The sequence below is a fragment of the Solanum tuberosum genome, unplaced genomic scaffold (genome assembly GCF_000226075.1).
Source record: "Solanum tuberosum cultivar DM 1-3 516 R44 unplaced genomic scaffold, SolTub_3.0 scf00115, whole genome shotgun sequence".
Taxonomy (NCBI): Eukaryota; Viridiplantae; Streptophyta; class Magnoliopsida; order Solanales; family Solanaceae; genus Solanum; species Solanum tuberosum.
This window is the reverse complement of record NW_006239044.1, coordinates 585,667-604,235: the sequence shown is the minus strand read 5'-3', so window position 1 is coordinate 604,235 and position 18,569 is coordinate 585,667. Positions and strand designations below refer to the sequence as shown.

The window sequence follows — 18,569 nt, the reverse complement described above, 5'->3', positions numbered from 1 at the left end:
TTATATATATAAATGATTTATTCGATTTCTTTTTCAATTATTAGTTTTAAATAAGATTTTATTAATTCAACGTTGAAAAATATTATTTTACTCGGGCAATCATTATATGAATTGTTAACATAGTTCTACAAGTAATAAGTTGACAAATTTCAAATAAATATAAGAGTTAGAACCATAGCTTTGATGAAGTTGATAATTTGGTTACCCCACATTTTACTATGGTTGTTGTAATGCTTGAAAATCTAAGAAGAAATGGAAAAAGAATTTACAATTCAATTTGTTCAACACTTTTTGACTATTAATTGATATTTTTGACAGAATATTACTCTAACTTATCAACAATTTAAAGAAGAGAGTGTAAAAGGAGTTAAAAAGAAAATAATGTGAGTATTAGTAGAGAGAGTGTAAGAAAATAAAATAATATTTTCTTGATTTTTTCTATTTGAATTGGGTTGAAGAGAATAAAATAATAATTTTAAATATATACTTTTTATTATAAATAATTAATATTTTTCTATAAAAAATTAACACATAATTTATTCTTGGTAAAAAATTGAGGCCCCCTAAAATTGGGGGCCTAAGGCCAATGTCTTATTTTTGTATACATAGAGCCGGCCCTGATCGGATGTGATTCGCATGTATTTGGAATACCAGTACGTGAGCGAGATGGGAGGGAAACAAGCAAGACTCATATATGTATCTCAGATACATGTGAATTCACTTAGATACCGTGTATCTACAACAAATTACACCTAGTTATGATCTCATGTATCCCGAGATACATCTAAACATATTTGAACACACCAGAATCTGATAAGATTTGTAATATTGCAAACTAGCGTGTATTTAAGTAATTAGCTCTTAAATTAATGAATTTTTATAAGTTACCCATATTTTTGAAGGAGACATTGACAAAATATCTCTTTTTCTTTGGATTACTAAAAGGTAAAACTTCATAAAAATACAATGATTTAATGGGCAAATAACATAAATTTCATTAGTTTATGGTCTAATTACGTATCTTTCTGTGAGTTTTTGAAATTATCATTTGTGCCAGATTTTGATCTCTAGATATACATATTTGGCGCATCCAGATACATAAGGTCAAAAATTGGTGTAACTTGTTCCAGATATGTTATATCTAAGTGAATTCGCATGTATATGACTCTCGTCGCCTCTCTCCTTTCTCGCTCGCATGTTTCCCTACGTATCTGTGTTTCAGAATATATACATATATCTAGTTATATCGAGACTCTCTCGCTTGCCTCCCTCATATCTTGTTTGCCTCTCTCCCTCTCCCACTCACCTCTTTCCCTCTGTATCTGTATTTTCAAAGCGCATCTGGTAGCAAAAATACAACTATTGACTTGAAATTTTGCTTATGAGATTATTAATTAATGAGACAGTATGTAATTATTTCAAACTATAAGGAGAATTAGTTAATATGAAGGAATGTTTGTGTAATTAGGTAGTTTTTTTTATTTCATTTACATCGCAAAAACCCAATCTCCCAAACCATAATTTGGTATACAATATCCTCCTTGTTTTAGTATATATATATATATATATATATATCCAGTAAGTAACAAATTACAAAGCTTCATATATATACTTTTATAAAAAAGAATTTAAAATTTGATACGCAATACTATACACCAATATATTTATTACTATATAAGAAGAGTGAATAAAATTCACTCTTCTTTTGACACATGGCACCCAAAAAAAGGAGAGGGTTGAACATAAGTCTCAAGGTGAGGGTATTTTGGGTATTTCAAAATACCCTCACATTCACACTTATCTACTAAATTTTTTTTATATAAGTAGTAGATTTAAATATATTTAAAAATAATATAAGTAATACTATACATTACAATAATTAATAGCTTAAATATTTAAAAGTTATATAAAAAATATAATTGACTCTCTAAATTCTATTGGTACCACATAAAATGGATTATATGATAAACGTATATTGTTTGAAATTGACGAAAAAGAAACTATAAATTACAATAATTAACAAAAAATTTCCCTCGACTCCAACAAATCTATCAATTAATGCCACATAAATTGGGACATGGGAAATAACATATATTCTTTAAAAATTAAGTTCAAAATGTACTATAAAATACAATAATTAACAACTTAATATAATAAAGAGACATATAAAAAATATTTAATATTTGAAATTTTGCATGTGCCACATAAATTAGAACAAAGAGAGTAATAAATATTATTTTCAAAATTCTGTAAAAAAAGGTACTACAAATCACAATAGCTAACAATTTAAAATATTTTTACAATCATATAAAAATTTCAATAACTTCTCAAATTTCATAATATATGACATAAGAAGAGGGAATAACCAATATATTTATAAAAATAAATGACATATAAAATGAAATGGAGAGAGTATTAGTTTTTGAAAATGGAAAAGGACAAAACACATATAAAATTAAAACACATATAAAAAAAAAAGTTGGTTTAACTCTCAAACATAAAAAGTAACATATGTTATTAAAAACTTTAATAAAAAGTACTATAATTTACAATAAATAATAACTTAAAATATCTACAAGACAACAAAAAAAAGACTAATTTGTGTACTGCTTGTGTCACATATATTAGGATTGGGATGATTTTAAAATTTTAATTTTGGTTATACATTATAAAATAGCCGAAAAATTGAATGATATAATTTTTTTAAAAAATAACCGAATGAATTGTCCTATCGATAACCCTAATGTTACTTCTACTCTGTTTATTTTTACTTAAATTTAGAAAGATATGCTTCATTTCTACCCTCAATCTTATCGCTACATTTATTTGCTATTTAAAATTGAAATTAAAAAGACAAATGACAAATAAGTTTCTATATTAGCTCACTTATGAGCAAAATATATTATAACAATCTTTACTATTTTTATAACAATACATAAACTATACTCCCTCCGTCCCATATTAGATGGGCACTTCCAACTTTACACGGTGATTAAGAAATCATTAATACATTGGAAGACTTCACCATTTTGCCCTTTCTTTATATCAATGCACATTGAAATGAGTTACAAAAAATACACATACAATATAGGAATGGTCATATTAATTGTAGGGGTAAAATGGAAAAGAATTAATTAATTCTATCCTAATTTAATAAGTGCTCAAATAATATGAAAAATAAAAATTAGTAAGATTCTCATCTAATATGGGACGGAGAGAATAACAATATAACTTTATTAATGTTGGGCCCGGGCAGCGCCCGGGCTTTCGTTACTAGTAATATTATAAGAGACTATAATTGTATACAATTTTATACACTATTATACAAAATAGATTTTCATAAACTTTGCCACTTGATTTCTCTAAAACAACAAGATGAATTTTCTGAAAATTTATGTAGGAGTAGATTTAATGATGGTCTATAGTCCCCAACACGTGAGGTATGAATCACAATAGAATTTAATTGAGAAATATCCTAGAAATGGTTGGGACGTAAGGTGATATGTTAGGTAATTAGGTATGAATATTCATATTAGTGGTACTTACAAGTCCAATAGAAATTATCAAAGTAATATTTTTCATTTTTCCTCACAAAACAATTCAATTTATGAACAATAATTTGAACGAGACACATTACATTTTAATTAACATTCAAAGGAGAGTGTTATGAATTTATTGTATTTATTAATTGAAGTAAATGTCATTCAGATATACATGTACGATACTTATATTTGTATACGAAAAATGACATTCTCTCCCATATTTTTTTTGTCTATATCTTGCCTAATATTATTCTTTATCGCTCATATTTTACAACAAATAGTACTTTTATTAAACTTCAAAACATTAAGTATGACAATGATGTTATGAAGTTAAAGAATAAAAGATAATTGTGGAAATAGTCAATTTCACACATTCTGTTGGGAAAAATCTCCAACAGAATATTTTCTGATGACGAACATAATATAATGACTTTTTCCCCCCAAAAATTATAGTATTTCAAAAACATTTTGTATACTAGACACGCCAAAGATCATAATTATGACCAAGTTGCCATGAATTTAAATTCGAAAAGTGCTTAGTTAGTGAGCAAGTACCCCTCAGCTTGTAGGGTGAGGCTCGAACACATACAACAATTATGTCTCAATCTCAAGCAAGTTAAAAAAAACGTAAAAGAAAAAAGAAAGACTAATAAGTAGTTCGATCCAATATTGGACTAGAGAAACAGTTAATTTGACAACATATACAACAAGGAGTATCTCGTTTATCTTTCCTGTCTGTATTAAAATGAATGTAAGATCACAAAAATTAGAAGGCTTAGTCCACTCTCTCCATGAGGATATAGCAGCAATATCAAACTCCTAATATACACCAGAGAACCGTCATTCGTTTTCCAAATAGCAACGGCCTTCGGCACTGTACATTTGACAAAAACACTCTAAAAAGAAGCATCATAATTGGTGCCATCTTTCCAAGCATGTCTTGGGAGAAGTGCACCATGTTCACTCATACTGCCCCTTAACCTATAGAGGGCTGGTTTACTCCGTACAGTCCTCAAAGGACCTGATCTGTTGCCATGGCTTAATAAGCCAGCCTCTCCACCTAGATTAAAGCTTGAAGCTGAAAACGGTCTGTTTTCAAACTCTTCAAGTGGACCAGAACTATAATCCATTGTCATGAAATTGGAGGCTTGTCCATATGTTAATCTTGGTGTAAACCCACCAGCATTCCACCAACTGCTGTCAGAAGGGACACCTTTGAAATCTGAATCTGGCAAAGAAGACTCTTTCTGGCTACATCCATCAGCACAAGTTTCATCATTGTCGTTATAGATGAGTTTCAGAGCTTGCACAACTTCTCCCATAAATGGCCTTTGAGTCACCTCTGGGTGCACGCACATTGAAGCAATAGCAGCCACCTTTGCCATATCATCAAAGTCATAGGTTCCAGCCAAAGAAGGATCCACAAGTTGCTCCAAACCTTCTCTAGTGGTTAGAAGAGGACGTGCCCAAGTTACCAGGTTTTCTTGTCCAGGAGGTTGAGACATATCCACAGGTTTTCTTCCAGAGAGAAGCTCCAATAACACAACCCCATAACTATACACATCGCTTTTAACAAGGAGGTGTCCCGTCATTGCATATTCAGGAGCAACATACCTGCAAACCCAGTAAATAGGGAATGTTAGCAACTGCTTTATAGCACAATTGCAGGTGCAAATGTACTCTTTGCAGCACAGATTGGAGTTGCAAATAAGGTCGAGTATAAAGCTGGTTTATGTACAAAAGAACTAAAAATAAAGAATCAAAGAAAAAGACAGAATATATCTGTTAGGACAATTAGAGGCGAAAAAAACATGAGGCCTAAGAAACTAATTTTAAAAAATGTAACAACATGATTTCGCAATATCTAGGAGTATTGATCACAGCCTGATGCATTAGAGAACAACAGCCTTGGGCTGAGATAGTCATCCTCTTAGTAGGGTGAAGAATTTCAGGACAATATTGGCAGTGGATAAATATCCTTGCAAATAAAGCGCTAACCCTCACAGTTTATCTTTTCCCCTTTTGTTGTTGGAACTCAATTCAAAAAATATACAGGGAAGTAGTCTCACACTATCTAGTCGTTTTCTGTAACATCAATATCTTTATATCAGCACAAATTCCAAAATCAATTTCACGAATTACACCTCCAGAACACAGACAAGCATACTTGACAAAGGATTTCACAAGTTTTTGTTAGTTCTCATAAAAACTTCCTATAGATGATCCAATGGAACCAATATAGCTTAAAATGGTGATGCTTTAGTATCATACTTCCGTTCATTTTTTTCTTCATTTTTTTCTCTAATGAGTATGCTTCACTAGCATACCACACATTTGTTATACTCTTATTTGAGTGAATTGAGACCACTTCAAGATTAGTCATGATTAAGAGATAATATACCCAAAAGTTCCCATGACTCGAGTAGATACGTGGTCACTTCCTTCGGTTGCTTCCCTTGCTAACCCAAAATCTGAAACCTTAGGGGTGAAGTCCTCTTCTAACAAAACATTGCTGGCTTTGAAATCACGATGAATAACACGAGGATTAGAATCTTCATGAAGGTAAGCAAGTCCCCTTGCAGCACCAAGAGCAATTTTTAACCTCACATCCCAATCAAGTGGCCCTTTTATCCTGTCTTTTCCTGAAATATAGCAGTAGAGTACTGTTAAGGAGAATCACACGATAATATGTTTTACTTGCCAAGGCAGAAAGACATTTTTACACTTCTAGTTGGTAGAATGCTGAAGCATTTAGTTCACGTAGGCAAATTACTATCTGAACCTATTCTGGTAGTGACAATCAACCAGGAAGAATGAGAGGAAACAAAGTCCTGTCAGCTTGGGTGGAGTTCTTCACCATTGGGGGCAGCAAAGCAGAAGAAAGGAAGGAACATAAATGCAAAATGTGAAAGGAAAAAGGTAGCTAGGACCACCGCAGAAACTGCAGACAAAAGAAACAAGAAAAAGAAGAACTGGTCCTGGTAGGGGAAAGGAGTTGTGCTGGCTTAAAACTAAAAGAAGGAAAAACAAGGATGAGGTGCATACAATGCCTTCCCAAAAGTCAAAAGATTTGCCACAGAATGAAGCTCAAAGAGTAAAGTAACGTCCTTGGCATACCTCCTGTAAAGAACTTGCTTAATTTATTAACTAAAAATGTCTCAAGAAACATGGCACTGGTATTAGCAATAGAAAGGAAATGAGTAGTCAAAGAAGCACAAATGGACTGCCATAGTTCTTTCACATAGGATGACTAAGTTATGAATGTGCTCTGGACTGCAAGATTAATACTAGTGATATAGAGGAACTTTGAATAGAAACGAAGGTAGGGGATATAAAGAATATACCATGCAAATGAGACTCCACACTACCGTTCCGAACAATTTCATATACCAAGCTGCGAGTCCGCTCTTCACTGCATATACCAATTAATTTCACCAGATTACGGTGATGCAACCGGCTTAACATCTCAACTTCAGCAATGAACTCACGATCTCCATTCTGGTTATTATCCCTAGTAAGTACTTTCACAGCAACTTCTGTTCTGTCTTCTAAGATACCATGATAAACACGTCCAAATCCTCCTTCACCTAAAACCCTTTTTAAACTAAACTTGTCAGTTGCCTTCTCAAGCTCTGCAAGTGTAAATGTTTTGACAGAAAGGATAGAAGCGGGCATAGCAGAAATGAGGGAAACCGATGTTGAGCTAGCTGGGCTACTTGATATTGTTGACCCAATTCCTGCAAACCAAATATGGGTGTTCATTTGATCTTCATGACGTACGGAATTGAGAAGCTTAGAGAAGTTAAAAGTCTTTAATAATACAAATCAGTGTATTATTTTTATTTTTATTTTGATAAAGAATACAGATCAGTGTATTATTTACAGCAGAAGATGATAAAATGAATTTTCTTTTCTTTTATACATATATTAAACATTAAAGAAAAAGTAGTGTGGGTAAATTAGACATATTTCCAAAGTCACATATCTGCTTCTTCACAGTAATATCCCACCTTCAAAGGTCACTGATGAGTAATTTAAAACAAGGAAACAAGTACCTACCCTTGCCAGATCTCTTGTGCATAGATGATGTAAACACAGGACCAACAGCATTTGATGGTCGGCTAGTCCTCCTGCACTTTAAGAGGACAACCAGTGCACCACAACATACCACCAACAGTACTAGTGCTGATGAAGCAATGAGAAAAATGACTCGGGGATTCATTTTCTGGCTCTTGTTTCCAAAGTCAGCCGTAATAGGGAATTGTTGATCGACAGCACTTCCAGTTGGACCGTTACCAGAACCAATGCCAGATGGTGGAGAAGAAGGCAGCCCTGGAATAACTTAATTAGATTATATTGCACCATAACTCCATATGTTAAAAGGAAAATAATAATAAACAGTTCGCATTATACCTGGATACATAATATGCATCACATCATAATCCCCAAACATCGTTCTATTGAGAGGCATCTTCTTTTTCCAGAATCTTTCATAGATCAGCATAGCTGTGGTGTTATCAAACTTATCCTCCAGGGGAACCAAGTTAATATCAACAATTGTTCTTTCTTCATTTTGATTATCAGCACTAGCTCCAACTACAACAACTTGACTTGGACGTAGATAGGTGCCTTTTGCAACCTCAATACCCAGATCTCTAACCACAGGAAATATAGAATAAAGCGACTTGTCTAAGAGAAGTCTGACTTTCATTGGAAACACACAAGTGCAAGGTGTAACAAAAGGAACAGATGCAAATGGCTCTGCACAGACCTGGCCACAACCTGCAAATTTGTTAAGAATATTCAACATCAGATATCATGTATGAGAAACATAACTCTAGGATAAATGATATAGAGGATTTAGATTAGCATGTTAAGCATGTCAACGATGATTTCAATTAATATCGCATACAAAAAGGGAAGGTAGGGGGGAAGATAAATAAATAAAGCCGTACTATACTTTGGGCTCTATTATGCTATTAAGGAATTTGTTGACAGTTGATATGTAGCAAACAAACATAAATAGAGCATTCCTTTCACAACCAATACATAAATTCAAATGGAATCTAAATCTTTTTCTGATTAGCTATTTAGCAAACTCAATCATGTGATTATTGCTAATTAATTTTTAGTTGTCTCTATCATCCTTACTATGCAACTAATGCCACCCCTCTTTCATCTGTTTTGACCTAATTAATTCTGACACCAAACTCAGAAAGATAATGAAGGCATAGAAGCATAATAAAGAAAAGAAAACACAACATAAAACACCAACATTAACACTTTCCCTCTCTGTAATATGAGAACAGTTAAATGTGAAATATTCTCCTCACACTGAAAGCATTTCCACTACTTAGTTTGCCTCAACTCTAATTGTCCTGATGTCATCTAAAAAACAAGGAACCTTAGAAACAGAAATCAGACAGGTCCTAACACAAAACCAATTATGTGCTAGATTATTGTTTAATTTCACAAGACCTACATGCTACTAGTTGGGACACCAGAGGGAGATGTTTTCCTAGATTTCACATTTATTAAGTACTTTTCTTACTTGACCACTGATGTTCGGCATTAATTATCTCTCATTTAAGATCCTTTGCCGTTATTTGAATAAACTTTGATTGCCCCGTGCTTATTACGTGTGTTTAAAGTGCAGGAATAGTTTTCAAGCTACTGAGCTAGAACAAATGATTTGGAGCTTCAAAGTCTGAGTAGAACTGCAAGAAACTCAAACAAGATTGAGTCGGGGATTAAGGACATACATGTGAAGGATGGAAGAAAATTGAGAACATGCATGCAAAACAGTGTGCGCAACACATCGCTCCAGCCTTGCATGATGAACCTAGACGAGTTGGTGGAGCACAGGGAAAGTTGAGCATGCACGACGCTGGGTGCACGTAGGCCAAGTTGGAGCTGATTTTTTGCGGTATTTTATTTTAAGGGTGTTTTGGCGCGGAGTATGTTTGTACACGTTTAAAATAGGTTAGAAACTCATTTTTGAGGGAAGTTCGACCATAGAAGAGCAAAAACTCCCGCTGATCATAGGTTTCACCTAGTTTCTTTTTCTTCCATCTCATCTTTGTAGTTTTATGCTTTTCGAATACTCGTGATTCTTTCCATGATTATGAGTGGCTAAGTTCTTAATTATGGGGTTCTGGATTGTTCATGAATGTGGATGTTAAATGGTTGAATTGATTGTGTAGATTATATCATATGGGTTGTTTGCTTTGAATTGTTTGCAATTACTTAACTGTGTAACTAGCAATAAGGTACTGATTCGTAGATTGGGTAAAGGTACGAACAAAGTGAATTCCCGATTAGGGGGAGCGAATTTGTGATTAAGCTAGACATAGATAATTGCCCCACTTGGTTGATATACAGGAAATATTAAGGCATTCTTGTTAATTCTGCACTGCTAGACATAGAGAGTTAGATAACTTGAATAGGCTTGCAATTGTTTGACAAAATTGCAGTAATATAAACATTGTCAACCAATAACCTACATATCGTCAAGTAATTAGTTTAACTGGAAAACTCAGCGGGATTGATGTAGATTCTGTAACCCTAGAATATTCTCATTTATTGTTCAACACTTGCTCACATTGTTGTGCAAAAGTTTCAATTTAATTGCTTATTAAGTAATTGTAGCGAGTACTTAAAAAATATTCAAAAACTCTTGGAAAAACACTTGAATAAAGAATTCATTTCAGTTTGAACAGTACTAGCTAAAAATAAGTCCATGTGGGTACGACATTCTACTCTTATCATTATATTACTTGAGCAACTACGTACACTTGTGTGTAGTTGGACCACAACAATTTTTAGCACCATTGTCGGGGACTTAGAAATAGCTATCTATCTAGTTTAAGATGTTATTTATTAATTATTCAGGTTTTACTTTTTGTTCATTGTTTTTGTTTCCTCAGGTGTTTACTCTGTGGATGCAAAGAAGCAGAAGCTTCCTCCTTACAATCCCGAAGCAGAGAGAACTCTACATAGGTTAAGGAGGAGGGTTGAGGCAAGAGCCAGCTAAGTTATTTGAACTCTTCACTTTTGGTGCTGCACCCGTGTCGACATGACATGGGATCCATGTCCGATTTGGTCAACTGATTTTGGGTACTTTGACCAAAATTGATGGGGAAGTCTGGACAGTTTTAATGATTTCTATAATCAATACAAAGCTAAGGTGAAATTGAAGAACATAGAATACCTTTTATATAGAAATTTCTATGTCACTCCTTTTTCTTTAATCACCTTCCAAGATTCTCCTCAAGTTCTCCCCATAATATCTCATAATTTAGGTTTTTACTCTATTTTTAGATATTTTAATTATTATTAGGCGAATCCCTGCACTCGTACCCATATATGGATTCATATCCCCGAATCTTAAAAATTAGACCATGAAGGATCCAACCTCTAGATCCGCACCCATATCGAACACCCGCATCCGAGTCCGAGCAACTTAGAGAAATAGAGTTGCAGCAAAGCTTAATATTGTGGAACAACCACAACAATTGGAATGGAAGCCGATCAAGTACACCCCGTGATTGAGGCTGCAAGGCCTAATCTGGCCAATATCGGCCTGACAAAAAGGGCCACTTTGAACTGATGCTGCTAAGTTGCTTGGACTCAGGTGCATGTGTCCGATACGGGTGCAAATCTAGAGGTCGGATCCTTTATGATCTAAATTTTAAGATTTGGGGAAACGGATCCATGTATGAATATGCGGATGGGGATTTGGCTAAAAATAATTCAAATATCTAAAAATAGAGTTATAAAACCTAAATTATGAGATATTATGTGGACAACTTGAGGAGAAAATATTGGTCTAGAGGAGAATCCTAGAAGAAGATAAAGTGAAGGGAGTGACAATAGAAATTCATATATAAAAGATTTCCCATACTCTTTAATATCACCTTAGTTTTTGTTTGATTACAAAAATCATTGAATCTGTCCAGAATTTCTCCCTCGAATTTGGTCAAAGTACCCAAAACGGTTGACCAGAACGGGTATGGATCCCACACCCACGTTGTGTCAACACGGGTGTGGCAGTGAAAGTGAAGAGTCCGAGCAACTTAGGAAACAATAGAGGTGCAGATCATCCAATTCCAATCTCAGGGGCAGCCTGTAGGTCTCTCACAATCTTTTGTATCTTAGCATACATGCTCTTATCTAATCAGATGTTAAGAAAATAATGTTTGTCTCCAAGCCACAAGGTTCTCATTCATCCCCAGTACCCCTCTAAACCTCTGAATCAGGCATCCACGTCTCTCCTTATCTTTTGTTCAGTTTGTCTGGTGATTAGCTGCCCAACTCGAAGATTGATAATTTAAATGTGCAGAATTATATATTGATGGTCATATACCATCAATCTAAATCTAACTTCATCTTATTAGAGCCTAAGAAATACCCAAAAAGAAATCTTATAAGAGTCTAAGTTTGTGAGAATTTACAATAGTTTGGATATTATGTGCAGCATCTTAGTGGATGGGACAATACTTCCATAGTCTACGTAGATCAGGGCCCTAAATGTTTTTGTATTAGGAAAATCACAAGGCAGAAGAAGATCCCTTGCAGCCTACTATTAAGTTTATGATATCTGGATTCTCTATCTTATATGTAGAATGCCCTAGTTCTGTGTAGCACATTATCAGCAGTAAAAAGCATGAGGTGCTCAGTGTTAAATGGATTGATATATTGATCATATAACTTTTTACTTTTAGGAGTAGAAGTAAATCTCATGTAGGTCCCCTGTCCTATGCAAATTGCATTAACTTCCCATTTTAATGAAGTGGATAATAATTTAGGATCACAGGAAAGAGACTCATTGGAGATCAATTCAGTAATGAGAGTAATACATTTAGGAACAAGAGTAGTACATCAAGAGCACATCTGGTTTGAGACTTTAAGGTATAGGAGATAATACCCTCCGCATAAAACAGTGCATTATTAATACAGCCCTTGGCTATCATATTTGTTTCGTGCAGAGATAATGCATGCATAACGTCTGCATTATTCTCAGAATTCAATCCAGAATAACATTAAACATATTAGTAATATAGTTAGGACTTAGGAGTCGTTTGGTAGGGTGTATAAGAATAGTATATTGCTAGGATTAGTTATACTAGCATTATTTTTTATCAACTGTTGGGTTTGTTGTATTAAATGAATAGGGTGTATAAGAATAGGAATAGTACTGGTATTTTTAATACCATGATTAACTATGTATAAGAATAGTACTGAGTAGGGTGTTATATAGGTTGAAAACACTACCAAAAGGGATTAAATAATACCAAATATATTACATATATTATTTTGCCTAATACCACCTACCAAACAAACCCTTAGAATACCATAGTTAGTCTTAAGTATCACACTTTTTACGTAAATAACAAAATACACGACAAACTATTTCTTGTTTAGTTAACCATCTCTCACTTATTAATCTCTCTTTTGTTTCCAAACTGCTTGTAGTGTTGATTTCAGAATATAAGAATTTTTTCCTATAATAGATTTCACATCTAAAATCAGGATTTCATTATTCTTTATTTATCTAAAATATTTTAGTATACCCCATTTTATCTTTCTTCTTAAAAATCGTTATGTATTTGAGGTAATTGAAAACTAGTAGTATATATTTTAATTGACATTTTATTGCATTACACTAAATATTGCTAATCACAAATATAGTTTTATCTCAATTACATATGGTAGTAAACTGGTAATAGATTGGATAAGGTTTTATTATTGGCCAAGAGTGTTTTAGGAAACAAATCTTTATCCAATTGACACATACATTTTAGACCATCCACATTATATTTCCGACCGGAACTGAGCATCCAATAATAAGTACAGTACTTAAGTCTATATATCACCATATTACAAACTCCCTACCTTAAAATCCTGTGCAACTTGTCAGAAAACCAAACAACCCCTTGAGGGTAGAGAAAGTATGTAGCTGCAGTGCTAATGAGGATGAGGGGGTTCGTGGGCAATTCTAGACATCTATGAAATAAGTTAAACAGATCTCGATTGTAACATATAAGCAGACAATTATAACCAATATACATGCAATACACATGTTATATATATATATATATATCCCTCAAACACAGCAACCTTGGCCTTCATCCTATTTGCATTTCATTTTTGCCTTTGGTCCATATTTTGTCCTAAAGTTGAAGTAATGAAAGAGAGTAGCATAGGATTGACAGGATATTATCAATTACAACAGCAATAATACCTGAGCCCACTGCAGGAGATGGGGAAACACGGGCTCTCGGCCGATGATGACGATGACGGTGATGTCCAACCACTCGACTGGCAATTGGAGCAGCAGCAAGACCTAAAGATTAGAGTTCCCCATCAGTAAAAGCTCAAGAAGTTCTACAAGATGGTGTGGAAAGAGCAACTCTCAATACCTTGAGATGCAGGGGAAGGAGCAGGCGCCCTGGAGGGAATCAGATGTGGTTTAAAATGGTGTCTATGCGGTGCTGACATTGGAGCAAATGAGACATGAGTTGACACTAATCTTGCTGCAAAACAATGTAAGAGATACTTAAGTATGTTCCAGATTCACATTTATCACTAAATTGGTATAACAAGTGGCTTCTCTAATCAGTCAACAAATAACAACACAGAGCCATAAGAAGCAGAATTTGAAGAATCAATCTTACCATCTTCTAAAAAAAGTTTGCTTGCATAGTAAGGCTTGTTTGGCGGTAGAGTAGGAGACAGGTAAATGTGCGGCAATGTTATCCCTGAAAAGTTTAAAGCTTTAGAAGCAAATAAGTAACCGAACTTCACATACAGAAAGAACAGCCAATCGTGCATGCACTAAATTTCACAGATTGAAAGGTATTATCTGAATGGTAAAAATATCTTAAAGTCTTGAAAAACAGGATAACTGAAAAGGAAATACTTCTAATTTATCGGCTGCAAGCATCCATTAACTAATGCCTGTCTACCTCCTTCCTTCAAAAAAGGAAAGGGCTTTCTTTATACATCAATCATGCTGCATTACCAATACAAGTTGCTGTCAACTATATAAGCTCTCTATTGTTATATCTTTTCAAACAGGAAGCGCTTTTGTGGATTCTTGAATTCCAAAATTAGTCACCCTAGAACCTTTCCTCTAATTGGAGTGTGCATTTGAATTCAAAAACTCAAACCCCAACAGTTCTAAACTCCACAAAATGCCTGGTTAAATCCCACCCTTCCACACCTCCTAACTTAAGCAGAAATTTCATAACAACCCATCAACAAGTGAAAGGGTTATAAGAAAAAGAAACATGAAGCAAGTATATCAAAATGTGCCTAATCCCAACTTATCTAGGGTTCTACTCAAGTAAAAGAAAGGGGTATAAAAAATAAAATTACCTTGAGCAGTAGTAGTAAGCAGAGTGAGTAAAGAAAGAAGAAAGAGAAGCATCAAAGTTGGCATCTTCTCTCTCAAAATCGCAATTCCCAAACACCATCCTCAGTAGTATCAAAGCATTCTTCTCTAGGGTTCTACTCAAACTGAAAACAAAAACACCCTCCATCAACTGAACTTCCTTCACTCAAATCCGAATACTGCATCTCTACAGCAAAATGCAGGTCCCCAATCAATCAATCGAATGTTCTACTTCACAGATCCATGAAATCCGGAAATGCCTCAAACAAGTACCACCACTGCTGCACAAAGAACAAGTTTTTACAAACGACAAATGATGGATCTCCGCCACGAATTCAGCTCAACTCAGCTACAGACAGAGAGAGAAAATAGATATAGAGAGAGAAAGTGAGAGAGAGTGGAAGGTGAGGGAGTGAGTGGGTGGCTTTATTGCCGGTGTAGCCACCAGCACACTTGCTTTCGCTAATTGATGATTGTCTCGTACAAGGCCCACCTCTGCGCGTGTACAACACGTACTCATTTATTTATTTTTATTTTTATGGAAAAACATGTTCCCGCCTAAATTAGGATTATTTTTATTTTTTTGAGTCAAATATTGTCGTACTACTGACGTATGAACTCCAGGACCTTAAATCTGTCTTTTTCCCTTTTAAGTCCACCTTGGTCCTCTCCACAGTATTGCAGCAATTTACTCTGGGATTTCAATATAAATTTTAAAGGAAAAATTACATATATACACATCTTTATTTACCATATTTTCTATTATTCCCTACCATTTTAAAATATTACAAAAATTCCTTCTTTTTCCCATTACTCCAAATCGCCCGAATACATTACTTTGATACATTACTTCAACCTTACAAACCAACGTTTCTCCTCTCCTAATTTCACTCCTTCAACCCTTCCTTATTTCACTCCCATAATTTAATCAGTTACATTCTTCATCCCAATTTGAATTTCAAATTATTTCTTTCTCTCCCCAGTTAATCAATATCAAATCACTGAATATGTTGTTTTCATCTTTTCCATTCTACTGTTCTTTGATTTTCTTAAAAAAAAATAATCATCAATTTCATGAATTTCTTGAGGATCCTAAATGGGCTGAAACCAGATCTAACGTTTTCATCAGCCATTAGCAATAGCGAATCAATGTTGTTCTTCATATTCTAAAGCGTGAGTGTTTTCATCATCCATTAGCAATAGCGAATCAATATTGTTCTTCATCTTCTAAAGTGCAGGTTGATAATAAAAAACCCCAAAAGAGGGGTCGAAAATTGGCTCCTGCAATTTCTCGACCTTCTTTACATAAGGTTAGTTTTTCCATCTTCTTTTATTGATTTATAAACTTGTTTATGTTAGTCAATCAAAAAATGATACATTAATGATAAAAATCATGTTTCATATTGTAATGTATCAATATTTAAGTTTAATTAATTGATACAATAAATCCTAATTTTGTGCATTATTTGAGTAGTTGTTGTAATTATATGAAGTTATCAAATATTGTAATATGATTAGTTGTGTATCAGTCACAAGATGTCATGCCATTAATACAAAAATAATGTTCAATGGTGTATCAATCAAAATTTGTATTATGCAGTGTGTATACGATACATTAACATCATGTTAAATGGTGTATCAGTCAAAATTTGTACTAGTCTGTGTAAGATACATTATATGTAGTTTTAATAATTATCAGATACAAAAAAATTGGCTACTGAGAAGCATGAACAAGTTATACAACCTGTAAATATTAGTATGATTTTGTTTTGAATTATAATGTATCTTCTTTATTTTTATAATGTATCTTCTGCATTTTGAAGGGAATGCAGATTCTTTATTCCATCCAATGATTTTTTATCAGATCACCTTCGTACACGATATGCAGCCCTATTATGAAAGTGCGGTACTGAAAAGGTCAAGGCAGAATACGTTAGTGAAAATGAGGATACACAAAAGCCAAAGAGTCAATTCACAGCATCATCTCAAGAGGATATGGTTAATGTTGAATATAGATTATCTATCACTTGTTAGACACCTTTTTAGAGTGTTATGGTTATTACGATACATTAACTCTAGTTTTGGAGTGTTTGTTTTATTGTTTTGGGATACTTTTTTCTACTCAAGTTTTAGAGTGTCTCTCTAAAAAAAAAACTTGTTTATTTTCACTTTAACTTTCAATTTATTTAGTTGTTATTTACAGTTTGAATTGTCTTATATATTTGTCTTATATAATCTTATACAAAAATGTCATAAAATTAAGTACCAAATTCATTCATGCATACACATACAAAATTCTTTTTTTCTCGTAGTTGTAGTTACTTGCTAATACATTTGACACCTAACAATGCAATGTACTTGATAACTTGATTGTTGATTCATTCATGTACTTTATAACTTTGTTGTAGTTAGTTGCTGATTCATTCATGCTAATATATTGGACACTAATTAGTTGTTGATTCATTCATGTATCTGATTGATAACTTAATTCTTATTTATTTTGATACATTTATAGATACACTTTATTTAAGCTTACTTACACCCTTTTTTCATAATCTTACTGTATCAGATACATTATTATCAACTTCATGATACATTATATAAAAAAATGTATCTGAAACATATTGAGTGGTACCATATTCACAAATATAATGGTGTATCATATTCTAAAATAGTTAATATTCCATATAAAGTCCAAATTATATGCTGGAATGTAATACATTGTATCATATTTTAAAATAGTTAAACACGATACCTAACTTATCTACCTTAAATGAATATCAGATACATTTTTTTATAACTATGTATCAAACAAACAATTCAAATACTTTGTAGTCTAAATTATGTATCATATACGTAAATTTGATGGTTACAACTTGATTCTAATTTTGTTTTGTAATTTTTGAATAGTTCTTATAAATATATCAAGTATAAAGTTCATATTGTTGAATGGGTTGTTATATTCATAATTTTGTATCATATACAATATAGTTTGATCATATACAATCTATTAAGACGATACATTTTTACACAATTCACATTCAGATACACAATAATGACCACATCATAATTCATAGATACAAAGTTACAATACACACCCGTCATTTACTACTAATGTATCCTGACTTACATTAGTAGTAACCACTGAATAAACAATCTTAGGGTTTTATGTATCAAAAAAATAAATTGGATGATGACACATTGCAATATGAAAACACTAATTTTTTCCCTAATGTATCATGCATTTGAATCAACAACTAAATGGAGGCTTGAACAATCGAAAAAACACAGAATTAGATTGAACTCATTTACCTTGGGTAGATTAGGCCGAAAGATTAGGAGATGATACATTGCATAAAACAAAGACATTATAGTATTGATGTATCGAATCAATAATAACACTAACAAAGACTAATTTAAGAATCAAAATAAACGAGATACATTGTAGATCTGCATCATTTGATAGTGAAGATTGTGTTATGACGGATCCAATTTTTTCCTTCTTTTTTGAGCAATATTTTTCAATAGTAGATTTTGAACTCGAGTATGCATCCTTTTTTTGACTTCTTCGATCTCAAATTCTCCATGATTAACAGATCGTTTCGTTAGTTAGATCTATTTTCATGAAACTT

At 33.2% G+C, this 18,569-nt stretch overlaps 1 protein-coding gene across 1 annotated transcript; it reads right to left on the bottom strand.

Annotated features, from left to right (window-relative positions):
- Positions 1-4,183: 4,183 nt before the first annotated feature.
- LOC102580082 (receptor-like serine/threonine-protein kinase ALE2) lies at positions 4,184-15,389 on the bottom strand. Its single transcript, XM_006350219.2, has 9 exons — positions 14,922-15,389; positions 14,219-14,302; positions 13,964-14,077; positions 13,786-13,887; positions 7,956-8,324; positions 7,602-7,874; positions 6,887-7,279; positions 5,944-6,184; positions 4,184-5,156 (listed from the first exon to the last, which is right to left on the bottom strand). Exons 1-9 carry the CDS (start codon positions 14,983-14,985, stop codon positions 4,439-4,441), a joined length of 2,358 nt encoding a protein of 785 aa, XP_006350281.1. The 5' UTR covers positions 14,986-15,389; the 3' UTR covers positions 4,184-4,438.
- Between the last annotated feature and the right edge of the window lie 3,180 nt (positions 15,390-18,569).